The 17,248-nt window shown below is 36.9% G+C and overlaps 1 protein-coding gene across 2 annotated transcripts in view; it reads right to left on the reverse strand.

Moving 5' to 3' along the window:
- LOC146494465 (metabotropic glutamate receptor 4-like) overlaps nt 1-17,248 on the reverse strand; it is a 214,981-nt gene that overhangs the window by 58,954 nt on the left and 138,779 nt on the right. Inside the window, exon 1 of one of the 2 annotated variants that reach the window (XM_085146100.1) lies at nt 16,621-16,909. The exons of the other annotated variant lie outside the window; for it this stretch is intronic. Within the exon in view, the coding sequence (XP_085002226.1) occupies nt 16,621-16,882 (262 nt within the window). The 5' untranslated portion in view covers nt 16,883-16,909. Of the gene's footprint in view, nt 1-16,620; nt 16,910-17,248 lie in introns of those variants that run through there. 2 annotated transcript variants of the gene reach the window in all.

Here is a 17,248-nt window from a genome sequence, read left to right on the forward strand (position 1 = left end):
TAGTCCTTGGTCAGTTTACCAAGCATTTCTCAGTTTTGTTCTTTATAGTTCTGTTCATCATATCATTGTTTGTGAGTCCTGGATTATTTGATGATATGTTTACATTATGTATTCTTTTGTTTTCAGTTCCATATTGCTTTTAAGTGTAGTTCTTTTTAAGCATTCCACAAGTGGATGGAACACTTGTGAAAACACTCTAGTGTTAAAGCCAGTCTTGTCTTCATGTCTGTTTCTGGTTTTGTCTGTGTCAAGCTCGTGTGTCTTAGTCTGTGTTTTAGTTTGGTGGCCTCTTGTCTCTTTCTTGTGTTGAGTCTTACTTCCATTGTCTTCTTATTCCCAATGTATCCCTGCTGTGTTACACAGCTGTCTCCAATTCCCCTAATCACCATCCTATTTATACATTTTGCCAATCTCCCGGTCTGAAGTACATTATTCTATTCGATTCTATTCTATTATATTTATACAGCACCAAACCACAACAACAGTCACCTAAAGACACTTTATGTTGCTGGTTAAAAACACAACAATAATACAAAGAAAGCCCCAACAATTTAAGTACCCCATATGAGCTAACATTTAGTGTGAGTGGGAAGGAAAAACTCCATTTGAAGAGGTAGAGACATCTGGCAGAAACAGGCTCAAGGAGAGACAGCCATCTACTGTGACTGGCTGAGGTTGATGAAAAGGAGACAGAACAACATACTGTGCAAGAGATACATACTAACTAATGATTAAATGCAGAGAGGTGTATAAACACAGAAAGAGCAAAGAAGGAAAAAATTCATACATGATGGGAAGCCCACAAGAGCCTAGGCTTATTGCAGCACAAATAAGGGAAGATTCAGGGTCACCTGATCCACTCTAACTGTATTATTTGTCAAAACTGAGGGTTTTAATGCTAATCTCAAAAGCAGAGACGGGTGTTTGTCTTCTGAATTAATATAGAATAGAATAGAATTCAACCTTATTGTCATTGCACATGTCACAGGTACAAGGCAACGAAATGCAGTTTGCATCCATCAAGAAGTGCTTTAGCCATGATATAGATATATTACAATATATATTAGCAATAATATAGGTATGTAAGTATATTACAGAAATGGGTCTATTATGGTATGTTATAATGTACACGGTATGAAGGTATGTTATGAATATGCTATAACTATAAGTATGTACAGGCTATGAACAGGATATAAACATGAAAAACTATACAGAATATGAAATTAAAAAAACTATACAGAAATATGAGATATACAGCTATACACAAATGTGAAATATGCAGGTTATAAACAGTTGTAGAATTAAAAATTATCGTATTGTACAGAATGATGTGAGCTGCATCCACAGAAGAGAGGCCTGAGAGATGATTCCTGTTCAACCTTAAAATTCTATAGGAACCACAAGTACACTTAATATTCCAAAATTAAAATCTGGATTTCAAAGCGAGTCAGTGAAGACAATCAAATAAACTGTCATGACAAAACTCTGTTCAGACAGTGAATGGACTGATTCTTATATAGCGCCTTTTTACTCACCCATATTACTCAAAGTGCTCTATACAACATGTCACATTCACCCAATCAGGCCAGATGTAGCATGCCATCACATAAACAGTGCCATCTTACCATGCCAGAAGTCAGCCAGCAGTGCCGGCTTCACACCAGATCCAGGCAACACCCGTCTGCTATGTGGGATGACTTGTTCTTTTGGCGTTTTAGTTGTGGATTATGTTTGGGCTGTGTCTCTTGCCCTTTCAGTATAGTATTGTTTTCTTGTGCTTCTAAGTGTCCCTTTGTTTCTTTTTAGGTTATGTAGTATGGGTTAGGGATATTTTGTATGTTGTTTTTGTTTAATAAATCCGCCTTTTGGATTATTCCCTGATGTGCCTGAGTTCTGTTATTTAGTGTCACTTTGAAAGGCACACAGCCAGCATTGACATATAATTGTTCTTTCAATTTTTGATAAAGATTACAGTGAATTGAGATGTAACTTGGCCCAGAGATACCGTAGGTCGCCCAGAGTAAGACGGTGTTGAAAGTTGGACATCAACTATTATGGATGATTTTTAATGAATTTTTGAATATGATGCAATATTTAAGTAAGTGTATTGAATTCAATATACATGTCCTTTAATTTCTGAGGAATCTTACAGTAAATCTGGATGAAACTTGGCACACAGGTACAGTAGGTGTCCCAGAGAAGGAATCTGTTGAAAGTTGGACCTCAACTACTAAGGATGATTTTTAATGAATTTTTGAAATAGACATAATTGTAGTGTATTGACTGTATTGCATTGAATATAAGTTTCCTTTAATTTCTGAGGAATTCGACAGTAAATCTGGATGAAACTTGGGACACAGGTACAGTAGGCTTCCCAGAGAAGGAATCTGTTGAAAGTTGGACCTCAACTACTAAGGATGATTTTTAATGAATTTTTGAAATTTGACATAATTGTAGTGTATTGACTGTATTGCATTGAATATAAGTTTCCTTTAATTTCTGAGGAATTTTACAGTAAATCTGGATGAACCTTGGCACACAGGTACAGTAGGTGTCCCAGAGAAGGAATCTGTTGAAAGTTGGACCTCAACTACTAAGGATGATTTTTAATGAATTTTGAAATTTGACATAATTGTAGTGTATTGACTGTATTGCATTGAATATAAGTTTCCTTTAATTTCTGAGGAATTCTACAGTAAATCTGGATGAAACTTGGCACACAGGTACAGTAGGTGTCCCAGAGGAGGGATGTGTTGAAAGTTGGACCTCAACTACTAAGGATGATTTTTAATGATTTTTTGTAATAGACATAATTGTAGTGTATTGACTGTATTGCATTGAATATAAGTTTCCTTTCATTTCTGAGGAATTCGACAGTAAATCTGGATGAAACTTGGGACACAGGTACAGTAGGCTTCCCAGAGAAGGAATCGGTTGAAAGTTGGACCTCAACTACTAAGGATGATTTTTAATGAATTTTTGAAATTTGACATAATTGTAGTGTATTGACTGTATTGCATTGAATATAAGTTTCCTTTAATTTCTGAGGAATTCTACAGTAAATCTGGATGAAACTTGGCACACAGGTACAGTAGGTGTCCCAGAGACGGAATCTGTTGAAAGGTGGACCTCAACTACTAAGGATGATTTTTAATGAATTTTTGAAATTTGACATAATTGTAGTGTATTGACTGTATTGCATTGAATATAAATGTCCTTTAATTTCTGAGGAATTCTACAGTAAATCTGGATGAAACTTGGCACACAGGTACAGTAGGCTTCCCAGAGACGGAATCTGTTGAAAGTTGGACCTCAACTACTAAGGATGATTTTTAATGAATTTTTGAAATGTACATAATTGTAGTGTATTGACTGTATTGCATTGAATATAAATGTCCTTTAATTTCTGAGGAATTTTACAGTAAATCTGGATGAAACTTGGCACACAGGTACAGTACGTGTCCCAGAGGAGGGATGTGTTGAAAGTTGGACCTCAACTACTAAGGATGATTTTTAATGAATTTTTGAAATTTGACATAATTGTAGTGTATTGACTGTATTGCATTGAATATAAATGTCCTTTATTTTCTGAGGAATTTTACAGTAAATCTGGATGAACCTTGGCACACAGGTACAGTAGGTGTCCCAGAGAAGGAATTTGTTGAAAGTTGAACCTCAACTACTAAGGATGATTTTTAATGAATTTTTGAAATGTACATAATTGTAGTGTATTGACTGTATTGCATTGAATATAAATGTCCTTTAATTTCTGAGGAATTTTACAGTAAATCTGGATGACACTTGGCACACAGGTACAGTAGATGTCCCAGAGGAGGGATGTGTTGAAAGTTGGACCTCAACTACTAAGGATGATTTTTAATGAATTTTTGAAATTTGACATAATTGTAGTGTATTGACTGTATTGCATTGAATATAAATGTCCTTTAATTTCTGAGGAATTCTACAGTAAATCTGGATGAAACTTGGCACACAGGTACAGTAGGTGTCCCAGAGGAGGGATGTGTTGAAAGTTGGACCTCAACTACTAAGGATGATTTTTAATGAATTTTTGAAATTTGACATAATTGTAGTGTATTGACTGTATTGCATTGAATATAAGTTTCCTTTAATTTCTGAGGAATTCTACAGTAAATCTGGATGAAACTTGGCACACAGGTACAGTAGGTGTCCCAGAGGAGGGATGTGTTGAAAGTTGGACCTCAACTACTAAGGATGATTTTTAATGAATTTTTGAAATTTGACATAATTGTAGTGTATTGACTGTATTGCATTGAATATAAATGTCCTTTAATTTCTGAGGAATTCTACAGTAAATCTGGATGAAACTTGGCACACAGGTACAGTAGGTGTCCCAGAGGAGGGATGTGTTGAAAGTTGGACCTCAACTACTAAGGATGATTTTTAATGAATTTTTGAAATGTACATAATTGTAGTGTATTGACTGTACTGCATTGAATATAAATGTCCTTTAATTTCTGAGGAATTTTACAGTAAATCTGGATGAAACTTGGCACACAGGTACAGTAGGTGTCCCAGAGGAGGGATGTGTTGAAAGTTGGACCTCAACTACTAAGGATGATTTTTAATGAATTTTTGAAATTTGACATAATTGTAGTGTATTGACTGTATTGCATTGAATATAAGTTTCCTTTAATTTCTGAGGAATTCTACAGTAAATCTGGATGAAACTTGGCACACAGGTACAGTAGGTGTCCCAGAGGAGGGATGTGTTGAAAGTTGGACCTCAACTACTAAGGATGATTTTTAATGATTTTTTGTAATAGACATAATTGTATTGACTGTATTGGGCTGTTCCATCGTAATGTGTGCGCGCGTGTGCGCGGGTCTAGGCTCTCAATCGGGATATAAAGCGAAAAGGCGCTACCGTAAAGACTGGTGTAAAAGCGCAAGGAAATTTATGCGGCGGATAAGAGGCGGCTGGCTTGACCGCGGCTCACAAATGACGGCTCACTTTACCGCGGTCGTACTAGCTAGCATGACGGAGTTTCTATACAGCTGGGTGGGTGCTATGAAGTTAATGATGTTGAACTTTATTTTGTTCATAAGTTATTAGAGTTGCCAACCGTCCCGTCTGGTATTCAGAGAAAATATTACGCGTTTCTTATTGAGGTGAAAAGGAACAGTTTGTCCCGGACTTCAGCTACAATGAAAAAGACACAAAGCTGGAGTTATTCTGTGTCTTTGCTGCACAGCTGCCTCTTCTTCTTTCATTCTCCCCCCTCCCTCTCCCGTTTCTACTTCAATCATGAAAACTGATCAATGATCAGCTGATCGGCTCTCTTGTTTGTTTATCACCCACTTTGCGCCAGAAAGAGGAAACCAGCCGATGTCGCGTTAAACAACAGCAGCACGTTTAAGCTTGATCAGCTGTTGTTAGAATTTATTTAATATTAATTTATAGTATCAGCTGATGTTTGCTGGAGCCACAGCTGTAAAGCTGCTTGTCATGATATCGGTTTGGTTATCTGGTGAGAGGGAAACATGAAGATGAAACCAGGAGATGTCCATACTGAATAATCAGAGCTGGACAGGTGATGGAGAAACAGGTTTACCTTTTAGGTGACATAAATGAGTTGAAGGGAAGTTATGAACTGTTTCTGAGAGACAGATAACCCCAGGATCCTTTTTTAGGTAGCTGACAGCTGGTAACTGTGCAGGTGCGGATCTAGCAAAGTTTTGCCAGGGGGGCCAGGTAGGGCATTAACAGGGAGAGGGGGGCACAAATAAATACTTTTCTTTCTTATTCTCATTTAAAATGTCTAGCTTTTAAAAAATAATTATCTGAATCTTACAACAAACGATTGATAGATTGATGCATATATACCATCAAAACAGTGTACATCACTGTCACAACAGCGTTTGTTTTCATTCAAAGGCTTTATGATTTTTCCTATAATGGCAGGCCGGTCTCTAGTCAAAACGCCTGGGCCGATTTTTTGTCCCAGTCCAGCCCTGTATGCAGCTCATCTGCAGTCTGGTGTTACCTACATCTTCCTATTCAGAAGGCAGAATTTCCGAGTTCTGAGTACAATCAAAAGCACCACGACTGCAGTTTTTGTGTTGGATGTAAAAGGCGCACATGACGCTGTGACGTAGGCTAGAATCATGGCAGGGGTCAATGATGGTCCAGGCGTGGGATTTCTCTCGTGGAAATATGCACATTATCTTTTCCTTTCTATTGGTAGGTGGCACAGTGCACTTGTGGCAAGTAGGCAAGCTAGAAGACTGGCAAAGTTATGGAAGCAACACATTAACAAGAGAATTCTGAGTAAAACCAAAGTTACTTTCCCTAGTAACTAGTTACTTTGAAAGTAACGAGTAACTTGAAGTAACTGAGTTACTTTTGATAGAAGTAACTAGTAATGTAACTAAGTTACTATTTTAAAGTAACTTACCCAACACTGCTTATTAGACAATACATTGACACTGTTCTGTGTCAAATGTGACTGAGTATGTATAGGGTTTGGCTATGAGAAAGCACGGCTTGTTTTTAACAGTTTTCTCCAAGACACAATTACTAATAAACACGATTTCTAATGAATAAAAAGCTCCTCTCCTATTTCCTGAAGAGTTAGCCTTATATTCAGTATTACTAAGTATTCACATTAACAGAAAATTTTACATGATAAAGTATGTTACATTTGCAGTTCTATTTTCCCCAAGAAAAGATAAGAGGATACAACACACGTATCATGATAGTATTAAAAAGCACAGATGTACTGTAGGTTTAGACGTGTCTTTGAATTTGTTACTTAAAAGCAAATCAGGTTTCTACCCTTGAGTAAATGCATTATATTTTGTAGCTCTTTTTATAAATAGTGCAAAGTGCTCTTTTGTAAGAGATTTCAGTCTGAGAACATCAGTGAAAAGTGATATAAATAGAGATCTGCTTCTGGTTTGGTACATAAGCCAAGTCAAATATTTTCAGAATTATATTTCAAGTGACAGAAAATGCTACATATCCTTGCTTCTTTCAGAAATGTGCAGAACTATTAAAGTATGTTATGGTTCAAAAGTATACCCTACACTGCAGCAGGACCCATCTACCTCATCTTTTTTGTAATTAAGCAGCTTTACTTTACTTTTCAGCCCAAGACTTGCACCTTCTCCGTGATGCAGTGATAAACAATTCTCAGATAAGTATACCCCATTTTTTAAATTTGCTTTAGCATCGGCATATTGGTCTAAATCTTTATAGTTTCACAACGTGGAAAATGTTAAATTTCTCCATGAACAATTGGTATCTCTTTATTAACTCACTCACTCATTTTTAATAAAATCCACAAAATGTGTTCGTTTGCCAATTATGCAAACTTGCTAAACTTTTAAATGCATGTCCAGAAAAATTTTGTGAATTGCACAACTTCACTTTTCAGTGCCAGTAAAGTATTAGATATTGTAACTGAGAAACTTTAACCCGATAAAGAGAACCGACAGATTGAGTTTTGTGGCATCAGTGAAAGTTTGAGATATTCTGCAATGCAGGGTTGGCAATTCTCTGTGACATGATAGAGATAAAGCACATTATGCAAATACAAGATCAGTGGCAAAGTCTTGACAATCGTTCTCTCTCTGCGCACCTGCAGCTAAAACCCTTCATTGATTTTCAGTCTGAGGAATCAAGTTCCAGGTGGTTGAAAGTAGCATAAAGCATCCTTTGAAAATGTAGTGACAGCTGTAAAGGCATGAAACCATTTGCAAAGTGGTGCAAAGTGCTAATCAAACAAGGTAATGAACAGTGGAAAATAGGGAAGTGCTAAGTAGACAGAACAGCATAACAATGTAACTAAATTAAAATTGTCAAAAGCATTTGGAAATCCATCAAAATGTTACTGTATGAATTTAATGAAATTAGATAACTTCATTTCTATATCTGTTCAACATGATTTATGTATGAATCCTGAAATCTAAATGTAGCTTTTGAATGGTTCTTTGAATGTGGTTCTGTGTTATTTTCCATGTTAATTTCAAACGTCTTGTTGTCTTTGGCCATTTAGTGCTGATAAGGTAGTTTAAATAATTTCAGTAGGTGAACAGTGCTGGAGTTTCAAGTATAATATCAAGGACATGGGTGGATGCACAGTTTACGAGAAAAATCCCCTAACGTTTTCTTTAACCCTCGGAAGCCCAATATGGCACTCATCAGAACTTAACAAGGCCTGAAGTGGAAGGAGCAGCTGTCTAAGTCCTCTTAAGGATTTCCTGTGTTTGACATGTTAAACCGGGGGTGCAGGAACACGTTCCTCCCTTGCGTCTTCTCTTCCTTCCTGTCTTCTGACTTCCTTTCATTCACACATTGTATAATTGGAATAGTACACTTTATAATGCAAAGCTATACATTTACATAATGCTGTCATCTGTTTTTGTGAATTGATTACCCGTTCTAGTAATTCTTACTATCACAGCAAAACAAAGCTGTATTAATAAGAATCAATTCATTAAACAGACTATAGTATTCTGTCTTTGTCATAGTGATAGCTTAATCATGGCCATAGTATCATAAAATCATAAGTTGAATTTACATTAGTAAGTAATAGCCTGTGTTTATTGAAACATTTTCAATATTATTGAAAAACTCTTCTGACAATAATTTTCTCACGGCTTTTCAGGTTAATGAGTATTCAAATCACTCCTCTTGACATTTCCCTCATGACAAAGGGTGCAGTAGGCAACTCTCATTTCTAACATTTGCATAATCCCCCTGTCATCCTGCACCGTCCTATATTTGCTGCCCTTTTCCTCTGCTTCAACTGTCATTCGCAAGGAAATCTGATTAATTATAATTTTATACTATCCATTCAATTAATTGCAGATTGCAATGTCAGTGTCCAAATTTAGGAAAAGTAAAGCCCCTGCCAAATGGGGGGGAGAAACGATGTCATACTGACATTTAAGGTTTCGTCTTGTAGGCTTGCTTCAGATGAAAAACAAAATAATCACCTTTCATTTCAAATACTGTGACCGTCTGATTCCATAATACTCACTAAACTTGATTATATAAAGGATACAACAAATAGGTATACAATATCCACTGAAAGAAAATGCCACTTCTTTTCACAAGGTGAGAATAAACTGACACAGACTGCACCTTCCATTACTGTAGAAGACCTGCGCTCTCTAATAAGGACACTAGAGGAATACCAGCTTTTCGGACAGAATCACAAACACAACAAAATCTTGTGAAGGACCAAAGACTTGTGCATCAAGGACGGTCTTGCATTTCAATGGTGTCTATAACAAGGCACCGTACTTTTATCCCTCTTTTCTTTTAATCATTTTCCATAATGACACTCCAGCCTTAATCCCAAGAGGCAGTTTGAGAGAAAGGATATGCCCAACTGAAAACAGCTTTTGGAAAAAAGCTCTGTGTCTGAAATGATGGAAGTTTTCAGTCACAATCCAGCAACAGCAGATGAAATGGTTGCCTGACAAGCTGTCATTTGACAAACTGTCCTGATGATGACATGACCACATGATAAACAGGGGCTGACATAGTTAGGAGGCTCATGCAAACAGGTCCTGCATGTGACATTTGAATAGTCTAGCGTTAATATTTTATGCCTGAAGCTTTCTTCTGCTGTGTCTCCTTACAGTGAAAATAAAGTAGTGAAAAAAAACAAAAGCTTTCTTCTTCTTTTATTATATTATTTGTCATTTCAGAATATATTGTATTTCAGCATGACTAAACAAATTCCTGAGTGGCCTTACTTTGCAGAAACTGTGAGTTACTCTTTGTTCAAAATTAAACTTTGAGATTTTAACCAAACGTGGTCTAAAATTTGCTCTTCATAACTTTTAAAGAAGTGGCATGGTTACATGAAGGGAAGTAGCCTAGTTTGAAGCTGCTTAGGAACTATTTCCCCTAGTGCAGTTAATCTAGGAAGAGTAATATGTGTTGGTTGGTAAACAACAAATATTTCAACAGCTATTGGGTGGATTAGGACAAATCCACTGTCATCATTGGAGTGAAACCCACTCACGCTGGTAATCTCCATACTTAACATTTATTATTATATTGTGGTTGATACTTGTAGGAAAATCTTGACAACTATTTTAGTGAGTGCAATGAAATTTGTATTAGATATTTATGTCGTCTGTGTATGAATCCCAATAATTTTGGTCATGATCTCACTTCTCATTTCTTTGGACTAGCATCAATTTAGTCAGGGGCGTAATTTCCAGGGGGGTTAGGGGGTAATCAGACCCAACCAATATAACACCCCCCCACCCCCAAATAAAATTATGAATTATCTTGCATAAATAGGCAGTTGTTTTTATTTAGGTTATATTCAGGTATTACCAGATTTATTTATTTATTTACGCAGATTTACAAATTATAAATTATATTATAATTATATTATAATTATATTATAATTATATTATAATTATATTATATCGCCGATGAATTTAGTTGATTACCAGATTGCCTAGCATAAATAGTATTGACAACACTGTATAGCGGTTTATTTATGTAATGGTTTTTAATTTTTATTCTAAGAAGCATGAAATAATCACAGAATGACTAGCATAGCTGAAGCTTGATAAAGTCAACATATTTCGTGTGCTCAATCAGAAATTGCATTACTGTAACTAACAAGGTTTCACATCAATGTAACACAAAACAAAATAAGGAGTAATTCACAAGTTCCAACATGTTTTTAGCATCTACAATTCTTACCTATGAAAAATAGAAAGTCATGGTCTCTAATAATACTATTTCTCATTTAATGCAATTGTAATAGAGATCTTAAACTTTCTATTGATTACTTTCACAATTATACATGAATCATCCCAAAGAATCTTACAGTGAAATTACCTGGACCCCAGAAAGGATATAGAAATACTCATGATGTTTGAATGATAGAGCAGTAAATGCACCTCTCGTTTAGAGGTTGTATTACCAAAGTGAGAGAAGGATTTGCAAATGTGTTATGTGGTTGTTAAAAATTGACTTCATGATGCCTTTTTGAAGAAAAAAAATGTTGGAAGTAGTAGACGCTGAAAGGAGAGCTGATATGTATGCAATATGGTTTTGACTGCATAGATGATCTGTATGCAATAGATGCAATAAATGCAAACTACTGGAAAAGCTACTGGGACTTTTTTAACACAGTAAAAACAAACAAACAAACATAGCAAACTAAAAAAAACAACCCATTAGCATTAGCAGCTGTGTATATTCTATAATCTTCACTTTGATTTCAGACTTCTGGGCCATCTGGAAAGGATTGGTCTTCTTGTATATTAGCATTATTAGGCATGTAGTAAACAATCGCATGCATTTACCTGTATTACCCTGCATTGGCAGAGTGTTATTCTTTGATTTGTTGCGACAGAAGCAGAACTCTAAAGAGGCTGTTAAAACTGAATATAGGAGACTCATACTTGATAAAGAAAGTCTAGGTATTTCATGTGAAACTGAACAGTCAGTTTGAAGTTTGTTGTGAAATTGAATTTTGTTCAATTCAGTTGTAAATTTTGCCTAGTAATACTAAAACGATGCTGTCGTTTGAAGCTGTTTTTAAGGCACCTTTTAGAATTTGGTCTTTATTTTGTTAGTGGCATAGTGACAGGAAATGAGGGAGGGAGACCAGCAGGATAACACACAGCAAATGACTCCAGGGAGGTATTTGATCAGTGGTTCCATCAATAAAGGGATATGCACACATGTGGTATATACCCTAACCGCTCTGCTATTGGAACCACAAGAAGCATTTCAACCCATCTCAACTCAGTTCTCATCTTACTGTACAAAGAAGGCCAAGGTTATGTGAAATACATGCCCATTCTTGAGGATCCCTTAATTGTGCTCACCCGCTTGTAGTTCATGCTTGCTTTCACAGAAACAGTAAAGGTTATTTCCTTTCTGATAAGTCCAGCCAGTCTGATCAAATGCTGTGTGAAATCAGTTTAATTCAGTTTCCTCTTGAAAGTTCAGTGAGCTTGGATCAATGGTACCCGATTATTTCACAGTAGGACCTTGTGTTATCAAACATCTAACACAACACTTTAACACGTGTGCCGCTGCTTCCAGCTCCGCCAAATCACCCAACACACACACACACACACACACACACACACACACACACACACACACACACACACACACACACACACACACACACACACACACACACACACAAGTAATCCCAGGACTTACACTCCTTTGAATACCAAACAGCAATGCATTCGTTCACTTCTATTTTGCTTGGAAGCAAACAACATACAGTAAAGCTCTGCAGATATATAAATGGCCGGACTACTTTTTGTCGCATTATGGTGGAACTTTTTACAGTTGTCCTCCAGCTAGTCTTAAACAGAATCATAAAACAGCAGGGTACTGCTAGAGAAAAATTATAAATATCCATTTATGAGGCTGAAACTTGCTCGGGACTCAGTAGAGATATAACTGTCTGAACCACACCACAGAAACAGCATCTGGAGCGTGTTGACAAGAGGACCTTAACGTCATACAGCTTGAGGGTCAACACAACTGCCTGATTCTCATCAACATCATAATTAGCAATATTCTCAATGAAAAAGTAGTACTGGGCATAAGTTTCAATTCTACTCAGATTTTATGTATGAAACCTGATGGTTTTGTTGTTTTAACAGAATAAACAACTAATTCTAGTAATTGAAGTTTTATGAATCTAGTGATTGTGTAAGCCTAATAAAAGAATAGGTTTGTTTTTATTCAATAGAACTACACTTTATTTTTAACCTCCTTCAGCATGGAAAATGTTAGAGAAAAAAGCTGATTTTCCCCACACAAAACAGCACAGCAAAGGGCCATGGTGACATTAGGCAGGGGAGACTGTTGCTCAGTATGGCCTTTGGCTGTTTAATGAGACAGAACATTTGGCCAGTTGTGATCTGGCTGTTTTATTATGTGAGCAGACAACTGCAGAACCCATTTAGCAACCAAATACCTGTGGATTTGATTTTGACAGAGCTGTCTGCTTCTCCTCTGTCTGTCTCGCTCACATAATCACTCAAAGACCTGAACTGGACCAAAGGATTGGATTCAACAATTCTTTAAAAGCCGACATGTAAAAGTTTTGCTCCAGTCCAATTTAAAGCGTATAGATGGGCTGACTTGACAGGACTTTTCATGCATATACATATGTATGTATATATATATATATATATATATATATATATACAGTGTTGGGGAGTAACGGAATACATGTACCGCCGTTACGTATTTAAAATACAAAATATGAGTAACTGTATTCCGTTACAGTTACCGTTTAAAAAGGTGGTATTTAGAATACAGTTACTTTGTTGAAATAAATGGATTACACGGCGGTACTTCCCTGTTTCATATTGTGGCGGGTCAGGACTGTTTGGGTTTTGTTTGACAGCTACGTTCTGTTGTTCCAGGTGGCAGCGTTACGGTTGCCATGGTTACAGGGTGACGTTCTCTCTCTGCGTGTTTCCTGGGTGAGAGAGCGCCTGTTGTTGTTGTGCTAAGCTAATAGGCAGAATGCTACAGGTATAGCTCTAAAGAATGTAGCATCATAGGCAGTGTAGTCCGTGCTGCAGGGAGAATGGACTGCCATACACGTTATGTGTCTGTGAGCGAGGGAGGGAGGAAAAGGAAAAGTACGAGCTGTCATCGAGCAAAAACGGGAGCTGAAAGCATGTAAATATAATAATAACCACTGCAGCCAAGAAGAGTGCCTGAGCCCAGTTGTAAGTAAGCTATTAAGACTCGGCTGTACACCGTGTTCGTGTTTTCCTTCAAAAACAATAAGTTCCTTTGGAGCAGCCTTTCAACGCCTCTCTCTGTCTCTCGCTAGCAAAGTGACCCAGACAACAAAGTAAAGCTAGTTTTCGGCTACGAGCCCGACACAGAACCAACCGTATTAGCCAGAGGTCCCTTTACTATGGTTCGGAGCCGCGGACCTTCAGTAACAGTAATAAATCACAGCAATAGTACATTCATGTAGTTGTAAACAGCATGATAATATATTAAGTAATCCAAAGTATTCAGAATACGTTACTCTCATTGAGTAACGTAACGGAATAAGTTACAGAATACATTTTGGGCCATGTATTCTGTATTCTGTAATGGAATACATTTTAAAAGTAACCTTCCCAACACTGTATATATATATATATATATATAATTTGGAGTCAATGAAAAGAGCAGTACTTGTCTTTAAACACTGATTTTGTGTGCGTGCTTGATGGTTTCTGTCACACGCTGTCTCTTGGGTGGTTAAATCAAGTGACAGTTGAATTTGAGAAGGTGTTCAAAAAAATGAAAGCCAAAGTCACCCCCTTCAGTTCCTTCAGCAAAAACAGTAACACAAGGTTTTTTTGGATGCCGCACAAAATGTCTGCAAAGACAGATGTTGCAGATGTTCTTTCTCTTGACATGTCTTTACTCTCAGTGACGTTTGTGACATCAAAGTACACAAGACTAAGAATCAAAGAATTCACATTTGTATAAGAATAAACGCTTCTTTTTTTAAACACAAGTGGTACTGTAGATCTACATCAGTGCATATACATGGATATATAGAACAATGATAGTTGAACGCAACTTGAATATAACCTTGCAACAGGTTAGTTAATCTTTAGGCCTAAGCAAATGTTGATATAATACATAAACATAATATCACTAATTACAGTTGTTTAAAACAATCATTGCTCTAGACTATTGTCTGTTCCACTGTGATAGCCTGTCTTCTATCATTGTAGTGCATTTGATAAATGAGCCAGTTGCCTCGGTGTTTGAACTGTTTTTACGACAAAGAGTGATTGAGAGCAATCCTACCGATGAAAGTTAAAAGATATCGATTGAAACCTGAAGCAGCAGAATGACAGTTCTGATAGGCTGCTAGCTGATAAACCTGTCTGTTCCCTCTGAGAAACAGAATGCTTGCCCATACCATGTGGTTCAGGTTCCAGCTGAAGTGCCAATATTCCTAAAAGACTTGTTAATGTGCTTCAGGAATGATGCAAAACAAGATTACACTTGAGCACTGAAGATGTGGCAACAGTGGAAATGGATTCCTCAAGACAGTGCAAAGTAACCTCAAGACTGTTTATATTGTTTTTCATATGACAGCTGTTAATAAAAAGTGTTACAGTTAAACCAAGATGGTGTAAATTAAACAAAAAACAAAAAACAAAAAATAAGATTTCAGAAGGCTATCATTTTGATTATGTAGATTAATATAGGTCACGGATTACTTAAGATTCTTTCAGTATATTATCAAGTATCTCTTAGTATATTCAAAATTTCATTTCACATGACATAAATTACAGGTTTCATTCGTTATGTTTCATATCATAAACTCAGAATCCCAAAGATTTATAAAATAGTTTTTTCCTATATTAGAAAAACCTATTTTATGTTAACACATTGAAGCTAATCATTTACACCAGCTTGTGCTCAACATATTATCATGTGCAAGAACATTTCTCTGAGATTCATTTTCTATTCATTTAGAGCATGATTCCACTCTTGGCATGACTTCAGAACTCATTGCCTCTTTTTATGTGTAGTCTGGGATTTTAAAAGATATGATATGTTTTTTTAAGCTGATACAGTGTGTGCAAGGTCAGTATTAAGTAGTATTAAACACATAATTGAAAGCATGTGGGGAAAAAACATTATTTTCCAAAAAAGAAGAGGAAAAGTTTAAATCTCCCTGTGGGGCTTTGATTCCCCCTTTGTGTGGACTGTTCAATGAGGTAGCTGAGCCGGACACACAGGGGGCTCTGCTGCCGGTGCCTTTCCAGGAAGACTGATGATAGGCAGCAGCTTGAATCTGGCAGAAACTGAATGGACGCAGTGGCACAGAGAGTACTGGACATGTCTGTAGTGATTACATTCTGCTACAGAAGAAGTTCAGGGGTCAGGCTGACTGTGTACCGGCAGCTTGCTGCACCAAACTGACTGTATTCCCAGCACTGCGCAGTGCTTTCTCCTTATGATGCCTCAGGCTAGCTCTGCAGGTTCACTGCCACACTGTTGAGCCGTCTCATAATTTGATAATCAAAATTAATTCCCTCAGTGCTTCGACTGCACACCTGTGTAGCTCATATTATTCCATGGAGATAACAGTTGCAAACGCAGATTTCACTGAAATAGTTCAAATTTACAGCATTAGCCATCTCTGCTTCAGATAGTCAGCTAGTTAGTGGTAAAGCCAAAACAAGAAAATTGAAGCCAGACTCTTGATCCTGTCTGAGAACTATTTTCGGATCCTTTTGACAGCATTCATTCAGTTTAAGAAATCAAAATAACCAGTTCAAACCTTACCCTGTTTTATGAACATCTCTCAATAACACGCAACACAAAGAATAATGCAACAGCAACAAAACCAGCTTCTGTGTGAAAATGATCATGTTTAAAGTCAATCTTTAAAGTCAGCAGTTTTTTAAAAAGTTTTAAATATCATACTGTTTCAAATTTCAGACTTCAGAGGCTGAATTTCTTTCTCACTCAAACAGAAACACTTTTGGTGGTTGACAAAATGAGATTCAAAAACGAGAACCACTTTAACATAATTTTAAATACCTGGGGATGCTTGTGGAAATGTTTAAAGAAGGACTTACCGTCCTCTCGGGACTTCTGAATAAATGCATCAACCCCGCTTTCTCCATAGTTTCCCTCTGAAGCGACAGTAGAGACATAGTTCCAGTTCATAGCTTTAACAATGTCCACCATCGCCTGTGCCTGGTATGTGTCTGGAGGCACCACACGGGAAAAGAAGTCGTAGCGGGTGTTGTCACTCAGCTCTGGAGCTGTAGAAGCGTAGCTCACCTGAGGGATCTGCGAGAGAGGAAGAGAAGATAAAGAAATCTGATGGTTATACATGATGAAATATATAAATAATATACTTTGTGCAAATTAATTATATATACAGCAAAAGGTTCCACACAGTTTTGTGTACAAAAAAAACAAACTGCTGAATAATATGACACCTAACATCTGCTGATATCTCTCATGTACTCATTGTAGATTATTCTCCCTCGGCAGTTCGCACACTGTTGCTTTAAATAGTCCTGATGATCACAGGCTTAGCTACAATACTTTCTGAAAATTATTTTCCACACCAGTCAAGCAACACTAATCTCTTCATGACTTCACAGCAAGATTTATTTTGGTGTTGAAAAACATATAAGCACAAAAGCAAAGGTGTTATGTCTCCAGAGCTGAAATAATACCCCATGTTCTTGTCAG

This window comes from Neolamprologus multifasciatus, chromosome 20 (assembly GCF_963576455.1).
Source record: "Neolamprologus multifasciatus chromosome 20, fNeoMul1.2, whole genome shotgun sequence".
NCBI lineage: Eukaryota > Metazoa > Chordata > Actinopteri > Cichliformes > Cichlidae > Neolamprologus > Neolamprologus multifasciatus.